This window comes from Colius striatus, chromosome 6 (genome assembly GCF_028858725.1).
Source record: "Colius striatus isolate bColStr4 chromosome 6, bColStr4.1.hap1, whole genome shotgun sequence".
Classification (NCBI taxonomy): Eukaryota; Metazoa; Chordata; class Aves; order Coliiformes; family Coliidae; genus Colius; species Colius striatus.
Window position 1 is genome coordinate 11,860,945 of NC_084764.1, and position 22,921 is coordinate 11,883,865.

The following is a 22,921-nucleotide window of genomic DNA, read 5'->3' on the forward strand; positions in this document are numbered from 1 at the left end:
TTTTCTTAGACAGTTGTTTTGGCAACTATAGGCCTAACTTACTTCAGCCATAGCTCACTCTTTTGTCCTGCTGTATCTACACTGCCCAAGCAATGAGTCAGTGGATGTAAATGGGTTAAAACGAGGCATATGACTTGCCTTTATTATTCTAAGACATGTAACATCTGTAATTCAGATACTACATTGATATAAGCTACATAAACACATGCAGTAAATTAGCATGAAAGTTTGGCTTGGGCTCAGAACATTGGAATGGGCTGCTAAAGGCCATCTTTCCCAGCGTCAATAGTAGTTCTATTTTTTAAGCTTCTGATTTTAAGCTTCTATGTATATCCATATATAATTATATCTGCTGATACAACTGATTGAAATACACTGGATTTAGGAAGCCATACTTCCTGCAAGTGCAGAGAGAGATTTGTCCAGCTGGCAACTTTCTATGGTTTTCATATTTCTCACTCTTCTTGTTGCCCCTGGGAGGTAAGAAGAGTGTTTGAGACCAGACCTGTATCACATTGGGTGCAGTAGGCTCAGATAGTATCAGACGGGTTACACTGACAGGGCACTCCCAGAGAAAACTACCATGTCCCGCTCTTAGACAAGTGAAGCAGATAATTCTCTTAACTAGTGAAGGCAGCATTTCAGCAGCCACTAGTATTTTGGAAACAACAGTTCAGGCATTCTTTGTCTTTTTTCCTCCTTGTTCTCATTGAGATAAAACAGAGAAGACTGTCATAAAAAGTTCAGTGACAGAAAACCAGGAAAAAAGCTTCATAGAAAAAAGCTTCCTCCTCAGGAAAGAGAGATGTAAAGATTCGTTTTTGTATATCTTCAGGACTCCTTAAATAACACTTCCATGGAGCTGTCTACCATTCATAATGGTAGCATCTGGTTTTGCTAAAGAGATCATGAGACAAACAGCTGTTGCAAGGAAAGAGTAAGAAAATCATCTTAACTGCTCTTTCATTAAAACAGCATGTTCTAGCAGTTGATACAGTGCCACATCATCAGCTTTTTGATCACACTAGCAGTCTCAATCTTTAAGAGATATTAACAGATATTCATCCACCTCTGCAGCTAGCAATCATGCTGCCTCTTTTCATGGGGAAAAAAGAAAGAGGAGGTAGGCCTGTTTAGGAGTGATTGAAATACCTCAGAATTTTGCCTTGGGGCTGTATGAATGGCAGCATGGCTCCATCTACACTTAACAGAAGTATTGAGTGAAGCCTGCAGAGTCAACTTTGGCAGCTGTGCCTGCTCTCTCAGTGCAGAAAGGCCTGGAGTTAGAAAAGCTGTTACACCTGGGGTGAAAGCATAGGTGCAGCCACGGTTAGAGCTTTAATGTAGAGTAGCCCAAATTGCCAGGATTAGTGTCAGTGATTGACAGAAGTATTACAAAATACAAATGAGACTAGAGCACAAAGAAGTGTAAGTGTCCTTGGTGGTTTATTGTTCGTTGTAGGTAAGAAGCTTTATTATACAACTTACACAACTTTAAAATGGAAAATGGTTAAAAATGTTTACAAAAAAGCATGTTCTTAGAAAATTATGCTAGCAAAAACATCAGGAGGAGGGAAGCAAAAAAACCAATCTTCAGTGTGCAAACATTTTATAAAAATAGAAATACTAACTCTACAGGTAGCATTTCCTGATAAATTATTTAAATAGCATATTACACAATTATGTGAATAACTATTACAAAGGCAATGAGAAAAATAATTTATAAAAATACAAGCACTGGTATAGAAGATGACAGGAAAAAATATAACACAACACTAGAAATTGTGTTTGACTTTATTCTGATGCTATTTCCATACTGGGAATACATTTTCTGCAAAGAAATTTTGACTATGTACAGCATTAACTTTTTAGTACTACAGTAGCTTTAAAGTTTGTTAGACATTTGAACTCTGCTTAATCCAAAGGTTTTTCCTCAGTCACACAACAATGAGGTAATATTTGTATGTAAAACTTTCACTGTATTCATGTCTTTTCCTTTTTTGAAAAGATAAAATATTGTAGGGGTAAGGATGGTAGCCCTTTGGTTGGGGAAAACACAATCTTCTATTAATGTACATCAAGCCTCCCTTTGCTCCAGGGAGTTTGTGAAGATTTCCTTCTTTTGTAGTTGCACATCACTATCTATAATAGTGTGCATCAGCACAAAATAGCCAGCTTGAACAGTTACTGAGTGGGGTCATTGTGCCTCTGCACTCTCCTCAGGGCAGGTACTCCCAACACTAAACTGCTAAGACAGCAGCCCCTCCTCTCTGGCACAATAGATGAGACAAGAACTGCTACCATGTGACAGGACTCAACTTTTAGCACTGCAGAACAGTTCCCTAGTAGGCTAGTAAACTGCCTTGCACAAAGAAAGGAGAAGCCAACATTGAGCTTAGACTGAGAAAAAACAAACATCCTGTTCCCCACCCCACCACTTTTTTTTTCTGCACCTCAAAGCCTTTATGGGAAAATTGCTCTTTAACAAATACATCCCCACTATCTGCTCCAGACAAGATTTTTTTTTTTCTTAACTAAAACCCCTCTGGTTTCAATAGAGAACAGAGTTAATAAATAATCTGTATTTACAATCTTACAGTCATGAAGACCTTGTAACAATGATTAAGTAGATTGTCTTGACGCATTTCTTGTTGTTGTAAGAATCCCTCAGTCATTATAACATTAAGGACAGGTAAAAATAAATATTTTACAATTTCAGTATTTTATCTACAGGCCCCTTCCACTCTGCAGGGAGGGTTTAAAGCATCTATGGCATGTAGAGAAGGAATGTTTTCATTATTTTTGTGCCTTTTTAACCATAAAAAAGTGAAGCACTTGCTGGTTTCCTCAAGGGACAGCACAGTGCTAGCTGAGATGGTGGTGCCTTCTGGCACCATCTCTGAAACAAAACATTTAAAAGAAAGAAAGATCTGCATCAGGAAAAAAAAACAAAAAAAACACACCAGAATCTAGTTGTAAATCCCAGTTTTCCCAAAGCTGGTGTGATCCAGTGTGCCAGTTTTTATTCTTACCCCTTCCCACCACAGAAGTCACTTTTAAGATATCTGTTTTATCATGTGTGGTAGAGCAGCTAACCTTGCTCACCACAGAGTAACAGGCTGTATGTTCATCTGAAAGATAACATATAAAACAATAATTTCTCCAAGTTAAATGGATGTAAACCAAGGTAGCACAGCCCTCATTAAAAAACTCTTCTCCTCTACAAAAAGGAGTTCACCCTCCCACCCAAAACCCCTTTTCCCCACACAATGAAAGGTCTTCAGTTTTAGTAGTCCACAGCACATCCAAAGATGTTCATTTTATAAAATGCTACTCCATGGGACCTCCAGTTTGAGAGGCAGTGACACTGCAATGTGATAAACAGCAAACAAATGTCTTTCCTACTGAAAGAAGTGAAGTATGCTTGTTCAGTAAAGACAATTCTCATTTGCAAGACACGTTTGTTTCCTTCCACTTCAGAGGTCAGATACTTGGTATGCTCTCACTTTCATTCTCCCAAAAACATTCTCTTGAGGCAGGTCATGTGTTTCGAGTCCACATTTACGCAGAAAGAAGAAAGGAAGGAATAATATAATGGTCCCAGGATTTGTAAGGCTAAACGTTTCAGAAGGTGCAATACCAGCATTTTTAAACAGTCTCTGGATCCAACAGCTTTGTGATTATGAATCTGTGAAAAAGAAAAAAAATATTTAAATACTTCTATTATGCATGATGGTGTCTAGGACATTAATCCCTAGAGGCAGTTGTAAAGGACATATTGGTAAAGACAACTGAAAGTGCTTAAGTTAGACTTCAGAATCTAATCTACCATTACATAGTCAAGTCACCGTTTAAGAAGACTAAGGCACCTAGAACTAGTCATATGCACTTACATTCACTGAACTGCATGTATGCAATATATGGACTCATTTGTACTTAGCTTGCTTTTCAGACAACCTGGTTTTTCATGTCAGACACTACCCTCTTGCTTGCTAAAGTCAATATTTTGCATTTGCACCTTGGCCTGTCAGCTGTGTTGATTGATTCAGGTCAGCATTTTAAAGGAGATTTAAGACAGGAAACATCTGTAACTTAACACAGATTTCTGATACTTTGAAGTAACTGGATAAAAACACACTTAGATTTTACACATTTAACCTTTTAACTGTGAAGAGTGTATCAATGTGTCCTATTTCTGCCTGCAGCACTCATTTGAGATCAAGCCATGAAAGATCATGGGTGAACTTTCTCATAGCTCTTATTTCTCCATCCATTGTCCTGAGAGCAGCTTGCTTGAACAAATTTTTTTATACCGATCTCTTAAATACAATGTCTTCCTTACCTCTGCATTCATATTTAAGATCTGAGAAGAACACCATTTCTTGAGAGAAAACAAATAATCCTAGCCGACCACCAGCATAAGTTTTATCGTAGATTGGTCCTGAGTCTGCCATGATTTTCTTCCCTTCATACATTACAACCCTACAAAGAGACAATAGGTCAGCCATCTTTGACAAGTTGTTGTTAAGCTCATCTTTAAAGACATCCACTTTCCTTGTGATAATTACTTCAGATAAAAGGATGATGCTCACCTGATGTAGCCAGTCTTTGGTCTATGGCTCAGACGCCATCTGTATGCAGTGAAGTCTTTCCAGCCTATGTGACGAGGGTCATGCCACAGAGTTCTCACCTATGAAAGAGTATTTCTTTTATTAACCAAAAGCCAGAGATAACATAGCAATTATAGTAACATGGAGATGCCTTCATCATTATGATGACTCAAAGTTTTAAAGTCATTAGGCACTGTAGTGGGGCCTTTTGAGGTCAACCACATTTAAATTGGGATGAAGCTGGAACACAAAAAACTTTCATTTAAATATAAGAAGAAACTATTTTACTGTGAGGGTGATGGAGCCCTGGAAACAGGCTGCCCAGGGAGAGTGTAGAGTCTCCTTCCTTGGAGGTCTTCAAGACCCACCTGAACATGTTCCTATGCGACCTGATCTAGGTGGACCTGCTGCTGCAGGGGGGTTGGACTAGATGATCTCTAAAGGTCCCTTCCAACCCCACCATTCTATGATTCCATGAAATTCCCATTTAAGTATGCAAATAGAATATTCCTTCACCGTTCCAGAAACAATTGATTCACTGCTGCTGAAAAGCCTGTCTGCAGCATGCAATTCTGTTAATTTTATGCAGCATTTTTCATGATTTGAGCTAATTACAAAGTTGGTTGTCTTTGCCAAGAAGACTATGCCATTCTGATTAGCATGTGCAGACCTCCTGTTGACATCTAACTTGCAAGAACAGCGTGCCTTATAGTGCAGAAAAGCAGGCTGCCACTTACCTGGCCAGGAGTGTTTCCTGTGTGCCACAGGGCATTACGAAGGTGTTCTCCTGGACCAGTAGTGGAATTCACAACTTTGATGGAGAGACCCGAGTAGCCTTGAGCTTTGGTTGGTGTTGAGTCCCAGTAGGACTGGGTGATCTGCTTCCACATGACAACATAGAAACGACTGCTAGACTGGTAGCCAAAAACAAAGCCAGCATAATCATCATCTCGTTCTGTATTTATGAAGAAGGTGCCACTGAAGTCCACAGCATTGAATTCATCAAAACCTATAGAGGAATTAAAGGAGAAAGTTTTAGGCATTGTGTTTTTTTGCAATTCATAAACAACTCCTTAATTTCTCAGATCCTCCTCCTTCCCACCACTCCACTCCAAACAAAAACTAAACAGTGTAATAATGCCTTTTAAAGTTTCCCCCTTACCAACTGCGAGGCCGGGATCACAGTTGACTGTCTGAACCAGTTCTTTACCCTGGTGACGAACAACCCAGTTTGGATCATTTTGAGATGTTCCTTTGGGATCCAGGGGAATCATCTGAAATCTTCGGAAATCAGTCTCACTAATGTCAACATTTTCAGGGCAAATATCATCAATGTCTGGCACACTGTCTTGGTCAAAGTCATCTTTGCAAGCATCTCCACGTCCATCACCTGCAGGACAGGTAATTTCACCATTATACCACCACTGATCTTTGCTTCTCAGACTTAAGAGTTGAAATCTCAATTGCAGATCCCTGACTGCTCAGGTACTGCTGGCAGACACTACACAAGCCACAACAGCTACCATATAAATGCTTTTTCACTCCAGCCTGATAGGGATTTAGGAATAAGTTAGATATATGATCATTTTTATATTGCTCCTTACTCCTGAGGAGCACTGTAACAACAGTACAGACATTCTGTCTTTGTTACTTGAAAGTTTTGTCCAATCCTAAATAGTGGGGGAAAAAAATGCATCAAACTATTGGAAGATATTTGTAAAGTGTTACTATGATATAGGCCATCTTACCATCAGAATCAGCTTGATCTGGATTGGCAACCAATCTGCAGTTATCTTTGTCATCAGGGATACCATCATTGTCATCATCATGGTCACAGGCATCACCTTTTCCATCCTTATCATGGTCAGCTTGATTGGCATTAGGCACATAGGGGCAGTTATCAAGATTATTTTGATGCCCATCTTCATCTATGTCCTGGTTGTTGTCACATTCATCACCTATGCGGTCAGAATCTGTGTCTTCCTAAGAAAGGGTAGAGAAGCAGCAAATGTTTTAAAAAAAACACTTAAAAAAGGCTGAATAATTGCAGTTAATTGGGACTTCCCATTGCTTTAGCAAGAGCCAAGATAGATATAGTGAGGTACTAGTATTTATATATGCTTACATAAAGCAGTCTACGTTTTTTTTTAAGCTATTTTAGTATCCTTGGAGGTCTTCAAGACCTGCCTGGACATGTTCCTATGTGACCTGATCTAGGTGAACCTGCTTCTGCAGGGGGGTTGGACTAGATGATCTCTAAAGTACCCTTCCATTCCCTACCATTCTATGATTATTCTGATTTGAGTTTGACTCTACAGCAGCCAAAAGCAATGTAGTCATTATCTTGTCTCCCTTCTGCCTTCTGTTACCAGTCCACGATACTAAATACAGGGTATCTGTGTCTAGTAGCTCCCTGGTTTCAAGGGCCAGACAGGGTAGGGCTACTCTGTACCTAGCCAGTAGAGACTGTAATATTAAAACAAAGTCTAATAAGTCTTGGTTTTTCAGCTTCTGCACAATGTCATAATTTTCATAATAAAAAAACCTATAATGCTCTCCATGCGCCTTGACTCATTAAAGACAATTTTTTCCTTAGTGGTGAAGGAGTACAGGAACTATTGGTGCTTCCCAATTACCTATTTTAGCCAGTCATTTGCTTAGAGAGCTTGTGAAATAAGAACAACAATTCAGTTGTCACTGAGGCTGCTTGAAGGTTTAGTCTAGTAGTCTTGTCAACTCGTCATCACCCTGATGTTGGTGTAGACAGAAGGCACATCAGTTTGAATAGCTACTAGTTCTGTCCTTTGAAATCTAGTATCTTTGCTTCTAGAACTTGAATAGAAAAGTGTTTGAAAAAGAAAATTAGTCTTGTATTAAGATTTCAAAGCGTTAAGAGAAGCATTGCCTGAAAGGATCTTCAGACACTTTCTACCCTCAGGTAGAGAAGTAGTAAAGCAAGTTCAGAAGACTAAGAAACTTTATATTACCTGTTTAAATCCCTCAAGTAACAGTGCTTTTAGGCTAGATGACCATACTACACTAGATTCCACAGATTCGCTATAGCTTTTCTAACCCTTCAAACATTCCAGTTACGTCCCTGAAGCTACTAAACTTACAGCCTTACACTTGACAGGATGGCACAGGTTTTATTTACTGCCTTCAAATGTTTTTGAAGCATCACAGAGGCTGGGTCTCACTAGATGTTTATGAAGAGAAATTTTAAGTGTCAGAATATGCCTTTTCCTTAGAGAAAAAGCAACCTGTACTGCCTTTGATTTACTAGTTAAAAAGTTGTTTCAAATGCAGCTGTTTCAAACTTAAGGACAGAGATTAAAGAGCAACTTTGTTTTCAAGTGAACACAGCACTACAGGCTATGAAGAGGGTAGTTCCTACCAATCTAGATTTCATACAATGCTTCCACGGATTTCACATCTTCTCTATGAGAATCACCATACCTGACAAACCTAAGAAGTGTTTAGGAGACTAGAGCATGCAGTAGTATCAAAGACCTTCACTAGAGTTACTTTTCAGAAAATATCTAGCAACTTATAAACTCTGACAGAATATAATTTGATAAAGGCACTATTTGGCAAATTATTGAGAACAATTTCACTTGTCACAGATCAAAGCTATAAAATTGTTGTTCAAATATTTTCTACAGTACCCAACATGCTACATTTTTTAATTAATACCAGTCTTCTACTCATATAACACAATCCCTTACCTGGTCAGGATTGTGTTCCAGTGGACAGTTATCACACTGATCTCCAACACCATCCAAGTCTGTATCCCTCTGGTCTACATTGTAGACATACTGGCAGTTGTCCCTTTCATTAAGGACTCCTGCAAAGTTAAGGAGAGTTCATGAATGGAAATCAGACATCTAAATTCTGCAAAGGACTACATGAAGCCACCACATACTTCTTGGTATGTTTTTGAAAGAGTTTTGACCATATTTGAAAGCTTTGAAGCTTGCTTCATCACTACCTGTCACGCACTCCTGTTATTACTGCTTCTGAGAATAGAGCTAGAACTTAACTGTGCCAAAAGTTATGTATTTCAAGTTTCTATTAGCTGTAGCCATTACTTCAGTAGTCTTTATGTCCTGAAGATACTAGAGTGGAACCTCTGTCCAGGGAGGAAACTCTGATCAAATGTACCACTGATCTGTAACTAGTTTCTGATACAAAACCATCTAAAGGCCACTTACCATCTCCATCGATATCCACTGCACATGCATCTCCTTCTCCATTGTTGTCAGTGTCAGTTTGATCAGGGTTGTGATTGTAGGGGCAGTTATCACAGCGGTCACCAACATCATCCCTGTCATAATCATACTGCTGTGGGTTGTAGATAAATGGACAGTTGTCCTGCAAGAGCAAGAAAGAAGTCAAGCTTTTAAAAAAATGAGTGCAGTTAAAGCTTATGCTTGTTCCCCTGTGTGAAATGAGAAAGGCAAGGCAAGGGCACAGTTAAAACTGGAATGGTTCTAATCTCAAAATACCCTGTTGCTTGCACAAGTATGGAATGGCTGAATAAGACTGAAGATTCACTTCCAAAGCTCAGCCAGCTGCAGAAAGTTTGTCTGCATAGTTATGTTATGCATGTCTAAAGTTTTCTAGGATAGCTGTAAGTGCCAGCAATTTTCTATAGTCCTCTTAAGACTAAGGTTAGAAGCTAGACCCCAGCCTTAGGAAGGGAATGGGAGAGCTACATTCTCAAAGGCTGTTCTTTTGTGTCATCTTACCCGGTCATCAGGAATACCATCATCATCATCATCACTGTCACAGGCATCACCAATCCCATCCTTATCATAGTCTTCCTGTCCAGAGTTTGGCAGGTTAGGGCAGTTATCCTAGAAAACAGAAAAAATGTGTTTAGCCCTGGCATGATTACAATAGAGATTTTAGCAGGTGAGATCTAATCATTAGGCAAAATCATAATGCCCCAGGTAGGTGTTATCTTACTGTAATTCTCTCAATTTTAGCTAACTGTCACTGTGAGGATAAGTCTTAAAGCTGTAGCAAATAACTTCTGGTTTTGAAGCTGAGTTGCTTTTGAGGATCTTATCCTCTTTCTTCCTTTGGATATAGATAGCTGTCAGAGTAAAGCTGATATTGGTATAGCCTAAAATAGGGTCCTCCCCTTATTATAACAAACATTCATAATTGCATCAGACTTAAGTTTTTCCCATAATGCAGGAATATTTAAAGCAACAGCAAAAGTCTCCTAGCAATACCCTGACAATAGTATCCCTACACAGAGGAGTATTTTACTGGTTTTATTTGCAGAGAGGATTTGAATAGCTTTAACTAGGTAGAGACTTGATTTATACCACAAACCTAACATATGCTGTCTCTTCCTCAGAGAATGAGGCTGTTATAATCAGATGGGAAAACAGGATAAACTTACTTTTTTACAGTGGTAAGTAGCATTGGCAACACAAACAAGGTTCTCATTTGGCCACCCATCCAAGTCAGTATCTTCTCCACAGATTATGCCATTGCCAGCATAGCCAGGTTTACATTCACAGCGATACATGGGGTCACTGAAGTGGCCAAGGTAATTGCATTTGGCATTCTTATTGCAGTCATGTGTTCCATCTGTGCATGGATTACGTGGCTTGCAGACCTAGATGACCACAGAGAAATTAAATCCACTGGAAATATCTTTTTATCCCTTATTTTTTTGTCTAGGGATTCAAATAAAACATGGAAAATACATGCTTGTTTTGATCAGAGACCCTACAATCAGGAAAAAAGCCTCATATTTGCTTTCACTCCCAACTACAGTAGCAGTCTTAGCACTAATATTTTTGTTGTTTGAACCTTTATTTTTCAAACGGAACCAAGCACTAAACTATCTAAGGCACTCGAGGACTAGCTGCTTAACACTCCTCCTGTTCTGAATCACAGAGGATGCTGTTTTATTAACTATACTAAGTCCTTCTTCCCTGAAATGCATAGGCGCTTTCTGTTTAGAAACTTTGAGACTTCATAACCCAGCACAGATCTCAAGTTGACAATACCTGTTTGTTGGCCATGGCATCCTCAACACTGCGACCAAATGGCTGTGTCCCAGTGAAACGTGGTGGACAAGGCAGACAGTTGTATCCAGGTTCAGTATTCTCACACCTGTGCACTCCATTGAAGACAAAGCAGGCATCAGGAACCTCTTTACACTGAAATATGAGTTCCAGATAGAGGAAAGCAACAGTTAGAGTGATAAGATGTCAGGATTTTATTCTCCTTTCCCATTTTCTTTCATTCTCTTTCAAGGGGCAAACTCTAGTCTTCTCACCTCATCTATATCTTGGCAGTGGATGCCATCACCATGGTAGCCAGCAGGACAGGCACCACATTTCCAGGAACCATCAGGGGAGCTGGTACACGTAGTCCCCGCAAAGCAGGGATTAGACAGACACCCATCTGAGAAACAAATGAGAAATTGTTATGATGGGGGACACTTAACTATGCTGCTATGTTACTTTATTTGGCTGATACGCCAGTTTAAAATTCTAGCACTTGGGTTAGACTTAGCTCAAAATATTTTTAATAGGTGTTTTCAACATTGTCTACAACGTTCAGCTGTTTGAGAAAATGGTTACTCACCAATTGGACAGTCTTGTTTGTTGCAGACCTGAGTCCCTCTAGCTTCACCTACACAAGTCTTCCCACCATACTGGGGCTCAGGATTATTGCAGAGACGGCTACGTTTTTGAAGTCCTCCTCCACATGTTACTGTGCAAGCATCCCATGGAGACCATGGTCCCCAGTTGCCATTAACTAGAGGGAGACAGAAGTTAGAAGACATGGTAAGTTCAGGGGCACAATTATTTTCTACCTAAAGACTGCTACTTTGCAGTGAGAGCACTTCAGACATTGTTCAGACGTGACAGAATTAAGAGACTCCATGGAAGTGCCAGAGAAAATAGTTTAAACCAGTTTAGCTTCATCTGAAACTAACCTGTGAGGTTTTGCCAAGCCTATCTTTAAGTTACTAGAAAAGGTTACTAGAACTAGATTATATAGCAACTACTTCAGGAAGTTCATCGTTTAAGCTACTGAATAGCAGTTACCACTTAAACATACTTACTTGGGCAAGGATCTTTCTGGCAGGATTTGTTTTCTCTTGCCTCACCCTCACAAGGTTTTCCATTGAGTTGTGGTACTGGAGAGTTACAGAGACGAATTCTAGTGATGATGCCCGTGCCACAAGTGACTGAACATGATGACCATGGTGACCAGTGACTCCAGCCACCATCCTGTTTAACTGCAGGAGAGATTTGTTATTAATAGCTTCTGTAGAACACACTTCAGCTGCACAGCACCTAGGACATAGCCAGTGCCAGAACTGTACCAAAGTCTCCATATATATTGGGTAGTCTCAGCACCACCATAGACAAAGTTACTTTGTCACTAGAGGAATGGCAGAGCTAAACTGCCCTCAAGTTTTGTTCTGGGAGTGGTGCCCAAATATGCTCACTTATTGCATTAACTATCTGCTTCCCTTGCCCTAAATAACCTAAGTCCTTAAAACTAGAAGCCAGTGCTCCATCCCAGTGACAGAGGTAGTCTTTGCTGTTAGTGTTAAGCCAATAAAAGCAGCCTGTGTTTTATTACCAGTGTGATTGGATGAAGTACTCACATCTCTTATCGCACTCCTGAAGATGGCATGTCCGAGTCTGTACAGAAGACCCTTCACAGCGGTTGTTGAGACTGTCACAGGATCGCCCTCTCTGCTGAATCCCATTCCCACAGGTCACAGAACATGATGTCCATTCAGACCAAGGAGACCATCCATCATCCGCATAATCACTAGCTGCAGGGGGATACAACTCTAAATAAGACTCCAGTCCTTTCTCCCACACCTCCACAAAAAATAAAAGAAGGACACAACTATCCTCAAAAGCCACATGCATTTCACAAGATAAAGGCCATGAACTCAAATATTTCAAGTGCTCACATTCATCACCTAAGTGACTAACCTCAAAGCAGCATCGGGCTAACCTTACTCCAGTGGCGTGTCCTAGCTAGACAAATCCAATTGCTATAGAAGCAAGAAGGTATGAAGTACTTACGCCAGCATCGGGGGCAGCACTCCCCATCAGGAACTGTGGCATTGGAACAAGGCATGAGAGGACAGGACACTTTCCGGCATATAGTGGCAGAGTTCTATAAAGAATTGTGAGCATTGCAATAAGCAAGTGGAGTATAAACAATGTCTAGATTCTGGTTGAGAACTCTCTGATGGAGAACTTTTTTGCATTACTTAAAGACTTGTCAGCACATCCAAAGCAGAGACTGATGTATGCAGAACTAACACAACCCAAGGGTAGTCACAAGTATTTTTAGTCAAACTTCATCTCATTCCCATTCTCACCCACTATTTTTCAGCCAAGAATGGAAGTACTTTGGTTTTGCAGAAGTTGACCAAGAGTAGCTACAAGATGCCAGTTATAGTAAAAGATGCCAGATAGTCTTTTCACTCTATCACACGATACCCAAAGTATAAGTTCAGACTTCAAGGGAATGAAACAAGAATGAGAACCCAGCTTTCTCTTCAGATAATATGCATTTAAGCTGATTATATGGTAAAGATGAGCAGAGTTCACTAAACTCACTTTAAGAGCCATGAAATCTATAACTTGCACTTAGAGATCTTTGATCTTTAAGCCAAGCAGGCAGGATAAGAACATCCACTTCCAATCTCAGTGAGAGCTAAAGGGCAGCCGGCAGTTTTGCTTCTTGAAGGTAGCAGCTTGGCCAGAAGAATGCTCTCATGATTACTACTCTAATCTCCTCAAGCAAATGACTACATTAGGACAATTACTAGAAACACTGGGTAACAGCATTGGTAGGAAAGAGGCAAATGTAGTCAGAAAATGATACTGACTTCTGCCTTCTGCAAGACAAGTGATGTAGAGACCTATAGAAGCAGATGCAGAAGACATCGATATGTGCACATGTACTCGTGTAGTTTCTCAGAGGCATGCTAGTTAACCCACTCTTTGGTAGACTGATACTCCACTATGCTTTTGCTATGGTGTACCTACAGTTAAAAGAAGCAAGCAAAGAGTTCAAAGAAACTGAAACTGTATGTTTTGCTGTACTTTTACACCATTCTGCAGAAGCGGAACACAAAGTATAATATCTTGCCAGGTGATCCTGGGATTTAAACAGCTAAACTGAAGTCTGAAAGGGATTGCTGTTCCATATAATATGTAACAGCTAATACACAGCCTAGAAGCATTTGTTAGAAAAAAATCTCATTAAGTTTGTTAGGAGAGTACTAAAATGTCTTTTACGTTCACTAAGCCAGTGGGAGGTTCAGCAAGGACAGAAGGTAGATCTAAACTATTTCAGGGAGCAAAGCTGATAGTACTATAAATTTGTTCTATTGATGCTGACTTCTAGTTTGCTCATGGGCTTACCTAAAGAACACAGGCATTCCCCAGATTACAGGGCCAGAAGTGTGTTAAACAGCTGTAATGGAGTGATAGTTTGTATCATTTTCTAAAATACTGCTGTTATAAAACACTGTATGAAAGCTGCCCTTGATACTAGAGAGCTAGTAGGATGAATTGAACTGAGTAGTTCTCTGGATACTGCAGTATGCCCAGTTCTGTGTAGGATTCACTCTAACAAAGAAAGTCATTTAGAAATAATCTGTTAATTCCAACTCAGGAGTTCATCTACAGAGAATTTAATGAACGAGAGCAATCTTACCTGGCAGGTACATTCAGTGCAGCTGTCAATAGTCCACTCTTCTTTATTTTTGTGCAAGATTCCATTATGAATGCATACTCCGGGAGTGATCTGGACCACTTTGGCAATGAGTTCATTTTCTTCAGTCTTGGGAGGGGCAGGGCATGGGAGAGAAGCAGAGAGAAGATATTTAGAAGTTATTACAGAAAAAACCCTTTTCCACTTAGGTCATAGTATAGTTATCGTTTACCCAGGCTCTCCCAGGGCAGGTTATAATTCATTTCACTAAGTACCAGTTAATGAAAGGTACCATGAATTTAACCAACACTCACCACTTTGCGAACTCTGTCTTGAAGTGTTGTAACCATGGAACGGAGCCCTTGCAGTTCCACAAACATATTTGTTAGTTCATCACAGGAAAAACCACAGACTGCTTGGATGTCCTTTGTTTTATGGCCAATGTAGTTAGTGCGGATAGCTGGGCTGGAACCATTGATGGGGTTGTCCAAAGTAATGATTGCACTAGTGGCTAAAAAATAAAAACAGGCATAAAGTAAATGCATTTTTTACCATGTGCATGTATCCTTTCAAGGTAACACCTGCTAAACAGCTGCCACCAGACTCACTAGGGTGCCTGCAGAAAGATAATCTTATTTCTTATGCAATGTGGATTTGCATGTCAGCATACTTCGAGTTCTGTTTCAACTTGTCTTTCTAACATCACGAGGAATCTTAATTTTAATAGGTCATTGCATTCAGAAGACTGGAAACTTACAGCTGGAGCAGCCTTTGTTCCTCAGGATAGTTTCCAGAGTAGTTCCAAACACAAACCGCACATTCTGCAGCAGCCCCTGAGGACAGAGGAAGGATTACAGTGACTTTTAACTGCAAGGGAAAGAGGTACAACTTGCATGGAGAGAGCTTGTAGGCAATTAAGGTCACTTTAGATCATTAAGGGGGATTTCATGACAGACAAATGGTAAACTGAAAGTTATTGCTTTGTTCTCCTTAGTGATAATCAGCCCTGCTTCTTAAAATTATCATTGTTGTCCACAAGGACCTGGCAACTCTCCAGGAACGAAAAACCCCATGAACTTCTGAATCTTGTATAAGAAGCTGAGCAATGAAGTTACAACTACCTGTTCGGAAGCTTCAGTGTCATCTTTGTGCTGCAGAAAATTCTATGCCTGCCAATTATGCTTTACCCTTCAGAATCCATTACTAAAGCTTAGTAGGTTTAGAGGTGGTCCGTATCAGATGTGTACAGTCAGTGGTGGAACCATTTCTCCCTATTACCCATGTCTTTGTAGCTGTTTAGGCTGGTTGAGAAGCTACTGCACTTTTAATGCAGATGACTGAATACACTAGACAAAAACATCAGTGACGGTCTTACCTGGAAGTTGTCATTGAGTCCCCCTTTGGCAATACGGAGTCTGGCACTGCTGGCCAGGTCCCTAGTGAAGATGTTCTGGATGGGGATGTCCAGTTCAGCATTCTCCATTTTCTCACATCCCACATAGAGCTGAGCCCGGTCATCCTGCACAAACAGAGTGATATTCTTCCAATGTCCTGTAGCCAGCAAGGCATCCTCTACTGACACTAGTTGTTGCTTGCCATCACCAGAAAGGCTCAAGTCCAGGGTGCCTGCCTTGCCATTTGATACTAGACTAAAGACGTGACCAGAGCCATCTTTCTGTTCCACAGACAGCAGTGTGCCTCTACTCTTCTTGGCTTGCCGGAGAGTGGCCAGGAGGATGAAGCCTTTCTCAGCATGGATGGCATCAAGTAAGTCTTGGAACTTGGAGTCTGGGACAGGGGGGATGCGACTGGCATCTTCAATGCGGTAAGCAGGGCTGGAGGTTTCTGGTCCCTTCACCAGGTGCACCCCAGGTGCCCGGCGCCCAGCTCCCTTCCGAATGAAGCCGATGAGTTCAAAGAGGTCAAAGACGCTGTTGTCATCACTCCTGGACTCTGTAGAGGGATCAGAACATGCATCGTGAGCAAGGGACAAGAAGAGAGTATTTGTCTGTCTCCCAGCACTGCTTACCATGCAGACTCGTGGTGCACATAGCAGTAGGTACAGTGTCTAGTATGGGAGCACAGACAGCCGTGCTGATGCTACAGCAGTTCCTCCAGGAGCTGCTGAGCAGCAGAACGTTGGCATTTTTGTACAGGAGCCAGGCAACACAGGAGTGCCAGGTACTCGCTTGACACACCAAATAGCAGCTTCTTCTGGCACCTGATTAGACTCTAGCAGAGAAACAGAGCGCAGAAACCCAGACTGCAATGTTCCTCTGCTTACTTAGTCCAGATGGGTGACAGCAAGCACAGTAACCGCTTATCTGTAGTAGCATGCCAGTAGCCTACTGCCCCATTCCTTCTTTGGTCCGTTCCTACGCTGTGTTCCCACATTCCTCTGCCCAACACAGAGGAAGACAACTATGAGTTCAAGTCCTGAAGACCCTGCATTTGTATTTCCAAAGGTTACATGAATTCTACACCAGAGAAAGTTTCCTCTTACTAACTAGCCAATCCTTTGGTTAAAAAGCTTTTTGTTCTTTGAAAGGTCTGGAGCTCTTCCCCGACCAAGCACAGTTTCAGCTGCCTGCACAGACACCGGGAGTGTTTTCCTTTTTCCCCCCTACCCCCGTTTCCCTGCCAGCTCCGAGAAGCAGCGCAGAGCCAGGCTTACCTGCGGTGCGCTTGGCCTCGGAGACGCCGAGAACGACGAGGAGGCAAAGAACAGTCGTTGGCCTCATGGCAAAGGTCTGTCTCTAAACCAGCCTGGGGACAGGCACAAGGAAGAAGGTCACTCTGCTGCCGTCGCACCCAGGACGCACCGCCCGGCGCACCGGCGGCGGCTCCCGAGGCGTCCCGGCAGCAGGAAGACTGCGCGGCGAGAGGCGGCGGGGACCGGACAGGTGCCCCCCGCCGCCCTCGGAATGGACAGCGAGCGCGTCTGGAGCCGCTTCAGCACTTACCTCTGGGGAGAGCGATCCGGGCTGGCAGCGCAGGCCTCCCGCACCTTCCGAGTACCGGGCGGCTAATCCCCTCAGGCAGCTCCCGACTATCCCGGCAAAGAAGTACAAGCAACCAGAGCCACACCGCTGCAGAACTGCAGGCGCCAGGCGCCGCGCGCGCTTTTAAAGGGTGGCTCGCATTCCTGGGCACGCGGCGGGCCAATCGGCGGCGGCGGGGCAGGAAACGGGAGGCGGGAGCCGGGCGGCTCCGCGGCCAGAGACAACTTTCCACGGGGGGTGGGGACGGGCTCGCTGCCGCCGCCGAGCCCCGGCCGCCGGGGGCAGCGGGCGGCTGCGGAGCCGCTGCTGGCCGGCGCGGCCGCGCCGCTTGGGGGCGCCCCGCGAGCTCGGACGGCGGCCGCGCTCCGGGGCCCGCGCGCGACGCCGCCGGTCCCTGAGACTTTTCCTTGGCAGCGGCCGGGCCCTCGGCGCCCCGGCCCGGCCGTGAGTCGCGCCGGCCGCCCGTTACCCGCCCGGCGTTCCGGCCCTGCCCCCCCGGCCCCTCGGCTTCCGCCGCTCGCACTGACCCCTGCCCCGCGCCGAGGGGCGAGGATGGCCGTGCGGGCGTGTGCCGGCGGCCCGGCTGCGCGGTGCAGCGGCAGTACGCACAGAGGCCGCTGCCTCCCGCTGTCTGAGTCACTTAATGAGAGCAATCTTAGCTTAATTAACTCAATTAAAAGCTTCTCTCCCTGCCCACCAGTCGCACTACACTGCACATGGGACACTGAGCCCACAAAAGGGGGAATAGCGTAAATTGTGCTGAGGTCTTCCCGTGACCCTGGAGACCGGCACGCGATGGGTGGTGTATGGGCAGAGAGGGAAAGGTGGTGTGAAGGAAGGCAGGCCAGGGAAACGCAGGCCTGGCGCCTTGGCTTTCATGCAATGCTCCTAACATTTCGCTGCAGAAGAGTGTGTCGGGGTGACCCCCAGTTAACGACATCACCTAAGGAATGCAATGACTAATGCTGTACTGCAGCTGAGAATCTCCGTGGCGGCTTTGTTTAATGAACAAAGTGACTAATAGTACTTCAGCTCAGAATTTCCCCTATAATATAGATTTCAGGTAAGAGGAAAGCTTTAAAAGGTTGAAAAGACAGATTCTTTGTGTCATGTCATACTCTGCATGACCAAAAGTGACTTGAGTGTGTGAGACAGCCTTGAAGTAATAAAATTCCAAAAATGGTTAATTCCTCTGCATTCCCTGGCCTTTGTATGCTTGGCATGTGCTCCTGCAGAAAGCTGTGTCCGTGAATGAGAAGGATCTTGTCAGGCAGTTGTATGTGTGTGGAGGGAAAATTGGAGTGAGCTTTTTAACCCCAAACAGTGACTAGGCTCTAAACTGAGCTGTGTAAAACACATCAGGCAATTGAACTGGCTCATGTATGTGGAGGCATTATTGCTCTGCAGATTATCCCAGAAAATGCCTTGGGAAATTCTTGACCCAAAGAATGAGATAACTGCAGAATTGTGTATATTAGGGTAAAGCCATAGTGATTGTCTGCCTGTTTTATTTAAGAGATTAAGATTAAGATTACTTTAAGAGTACGCCATCTGAAGTTGGCTGCTTGATTGTATAATGATATATAAGAAACATGTCAAGTGTGTCAAGATAAAAAAGTTGATGGTGGTGATGAGAGCCCCACCAGGCAAAAGAAAACCAGCAAGAAAGAGTGCAAGAAAGAAACACTGAACACTGACTACTTCTGCCTGGGCAGGTTCAATTGACAGGTACTTTTTAATTCTTAGTAGTCAGCCCACTAAGCCCTTTATATAACGGTGAGTTTCTCTGATGGATTGTCTCATGGAAGCTAAAGGGGCTGCTGCTGATGTGAGCTTATACCTTGGAGCCTGAAGTGTTAGAATCAAGCTTTCCTTCATATGGCAGTAAGTCAAGCTGAGGTTAGATTTGAAAGGAGTGAGAGAACATTAAAAGTGTTTTTACGTTAAGCGAGGAGATCGGGGCCAGCAACCAGGAACTACCCACTTCAAAATGAAAAATAATGTTCAAAATTTATCTCTTTATTTCATCCAAAGGTGTACAGACAAGTCTGGAATCGTTTGTCAGGTTACCCCTGCTTGATGGATATTGTAAGATTTTGTAATTTGGACCCATCTTTAAATTTTAAAGAATGCGTTTAAAGGATTAGTTTGACTTTGAATGATCTGATTACCACAACGATTGAGGCCAAAATCTGACCCCTAATTTCAGCACATCCTACACTTCTAGGTTCAAATTCTTGCCACAGTGTAAAACTAGCTTTGTTGACTTCTGTGAAGCTAATAGCAATTTACACACTTACAGCTGGTGTCAGAATTTGACACTCAGCTCTGCTCTAGTAGGGAAGGGATGACTGAAACACTTTAAAATGCAATTTAAGTGCACTTTTAAGTGTGATTTACCGTGGTCATTTGGATGTATTCAAGAATGTGAGCTTAGTTAAAATTGGTAGCCAGGTGTTGGAAGTGCATGGATGTTTTATTTGATGGATGTTTTATTCACTCTTTTGCCATGAATTCTGGAGTCACATCCTGTTCCTTACTTTCTCTTGAGTTCACAGTCATTTTCTGTTTCCATCGAGCATTCATAGCAGAATATGTTTACAAGTCCAAAGCTTCTTTGTATATCTTCATTTGAGACCGTTAAAGTAGTTGGAAAAAAATAATGGCTATACACTAAATATTTGGGAGAACATTGTTAATGGTTTCACTTCTGTCAGTGTAAATGTGGTCTCACTCCATTGTAATCTTTGGCTCAGACTTAATTAATATGTTCATGATATCCTCAGAATTTGAATAACTAATTTCTAATGTATTCTTTTAATTGGTAATGCATGCAGAATTTATTTGGACTTGTACAAAGTATTGTACACAGAATAGTTTTTCTTACTGCATAAGGCCTTTAGTGAAAAATGTCAGAGCTTTTTGTAAACTCTTTATTGACTTAAATAAACAGATTAATTTTGAGTGGCAGGTGTGGAAATGAAGTATTGATAAGAGTGTGGTTTCTGAAGTGCTCGTGTTGGAAACAAAACCCAAGAAATATAAAACTGGATCTTCAACTTGTCTGAGTTCTGCACTAGCTCAGAGTTTATACTAGTTGAGATTATTTTGCTCCATTCTTGCAGTCAATATCCTCCTCAGCAGAAAGCTGAAGAGCAAAGTGAGTGTGATATATTGTATCAGATATTATGATTCATGTCCATAAGCATAATGGTAAATGTTGTTGTGTTTTGTTTGTTTTTTTTTTAATTTAATGTTACACATATAGAAAAAGGAGTAAAAATTTTAACTTAAGCTGAAACTATAATTTAGGGATAACAGGACAGACAATGTCCTTTGGAATGATGCTGCCAAAATGCATAGTATTAAAACAATTCACACCAGTTTATCTGATATGTTAGGATCACATAAAAGGGAAGCTTTAGAAATAGACAAGGTATCTTTCTATAAAAGTATAAAGTATATGACTATGAATGTATCAATATATGAAATGCCAACAGAGAGTTGGGTCATTTATATTATTATCATTTTACAATTTAGCAAAGATCTACACAGTTTTTATGATGCATAAAATGCTTTTGGCTTGTTTTTGATGGAGTTAACTTTGTCTGCTATTTGAAAGGTAGACTTTTAGTCCAGGTTTGCTGCTAAGCCTATTCCTCGGTTAAATAGAGTCTTCAGAAGATCTTGTTTATTTCAGGATGGTACGAATACCCTCCTAGTGCTGCTCTGTGTTTCCTAAAGAAACAGATAGCTCCTTTAGTTTTAGTGGCTAAAATCAGATGAGAAGGACCTCAACATTTGCAACTTTCTGTGACGTATTCCCTGTTGGCATTTTTTGTGCTGTTAGTAAGGAAACTAATGGTTAGCTCCCAAAGGGGAGAGATACCTGTTGGAGGCATGCAGATCTGAATGCAGAGTATAACCCGTCTCCTCAGACGGATTCCAGGAAAGACTCACTCTACATAAATTAGTATTAAAAAGTACATTGGTGTATATGTTGGGACAACTCAGGCAGAAAGCAGCCATCTATGAGAGGTGGAAACGGGCTAGCTTCTTGAGAAGAGTATAGGAACATTGCCAGGGCATGCAGGGGTGCAACTAGGAAGGCTAGAGCCCTTCTAGAATTAAATTTAGCCAGGGATGTTAAGGACAGTAGTAAGGCATTTTTCAAGTACATCAATAGCAGAAAGAAGACGAGGGGGAATGTGGGCCCGCTGCTAAACACAGAGGGTGCCCTTGTGTCTGAGGATGCAGAGAAGGCCAAAGTACTGAATGCCTTCTTTGCTTCAGTCTTTACAGCCAAGGCTGGCCCTTGGGAAGCCCAGTCCAGCAAGGATAACAGGATGGTCAGGACAGCAGAGGACTTGCCCTGGGTGAAAGAGGTTAAAGGCTTGTTGGCCAAGCTTAAGGCTCATAAGTCCATGGGTCCTGATGGGATGCATCCTAGAGTGCTGAGGGAACTGGCTGAGGTGATTGCAAAGCCTCTCTCCATAATTTTTGAACAATCATGGAGGACAGGTGAGATGCCTGAGGAGTGGAAAAAGGCCAATGACACTCCAGTCTTTCCCAGGAAAGTACAGGCCAATCAGCCTCACCTCCATCCCTGGAAAAGTGATGGAACAACTCATCCTGAATGTTATCAGTGAACATATGAAGGAAAAGATGGTTATCAGGGGAAGGCAACATGGCGTCACCAAGGGGAAATCCTGTTTGACCAACCTAATATCCTTCTATGAGTGCATAACCAGCTGACTAGATGAGGGGAGAGCGGATGTCATCTACCTTGACTTCAGCAAGGCTTTTGACACTGTCTCCCATAACATCCTCATCTGAAAGCTCAGATCGTGTGGCTTGGATGAGTGGACAGTGAGGTGGATCAAGAGCTGGCTCAATGACAGAGCCCAGAGGGTGGTGAACAGAATCGAGTGGCACAGAATCAAGTTGGAGACCTGTGGCCAATGGAGTTCCACAGGGATCAGTTCTGGGGCCAGTCTTGTTCAACATTTTCATCAATGACCTGGATGAGGGGACAGAGTGTACCCTCAGCAAGTTGGCTGATGACACCAAACTGGGAGGACTGGCTGATTCCCCAGAAGTCTGTGCTGCCATTCAGCGGGATCTGAGAGCTGGGCAGAGAGGAAGCTTCTGAGGTTCAACAAGGACAAGTGCAGAGTCCTGCATCTGGGAAGGGACAACCCCACGCACCAGTACAAACTGGGGGTCAAACTGCTGAAGAGCAGCTCTACAAAGAGAGACCTGGGAGTCCTGATTGATAATAAGCTAAATATGAGCTAGCAATGTGTTGTCATGGCCAAGAAGTCCAATGGCATCCTGGGATGCATCAAGAAGAGTGTGGCCAGCAGGTCAAGGGAGGTTCTTCTCCCCCTCTTCTCTGCCCTGGTGAGGCCTCGTCTGGAGTCCTGTGTCCAGTTCTGGGCTCCTCAGCTCAAGAGGGACAGAGAAGTGCTAGAGAGAGTCCAGTGTAGGGCCACCAAGATGATCAGGGGACTGGAATATCTTTCATGCGAGGAAAGGCTGCAGGAACTGGGACTGTTTAGTCTGGAGGAGACTGAGGGGAGA

General features: G+C 42.6%; 1 protein-coding gene across 1 annotated transcript; it reads right to left on the reverse strand.

Annotated features, from left to right (window-relative positions):
• Window positions 1-1,443: 1,443 nt before the first annotated feature.
• Window positions 1,444-17,407, reverse strand: THBS1 (thrombospondin 1). The gene is made up of 22 exons (XM_061998230.1): window positions 17,300-17,407; window positions 17,011-17,102; window positions 15,712-16,289; window positions 15,094-15,169; window positions 14,651-14,847; window positions 14,340-14,465; window positions 12,692-12,785; window positions 12,259-12,432; window positions 11,707-11,883; window positions 11,223-11,396; window positions 10,912-11,039; window positions 10,640-10,792; window positions 10,024-10,242; window positions 9,359-9,466; window positions 8,822-8,981; window positions 8,336-8,454; window positions 6,359-6,593; window positions 5,773-6,000; window positions 5,348-5,619; window positions 4,593-4,690; window positions 4,343-4,482; window positions 1,444-3,688 (listed from the first exon to the last, which is right to left on the reverse strand). Exons 2-22 carry the CDS (start codon window positions 17,075-17,077, stop codon window positions 3,681-3,683), a joined length of 3,531 nt encoding a protein of 1,176 aa, XP_061854214.1. The 5' UTR covers window positions 17,078-17,102; window positions 17,300-17,407; the 3' UTR covers window positions 1,444-3,680.
• Between the last annotated feature and the right edge of the window lie 5,514 nt (window positions 17,408-22,921).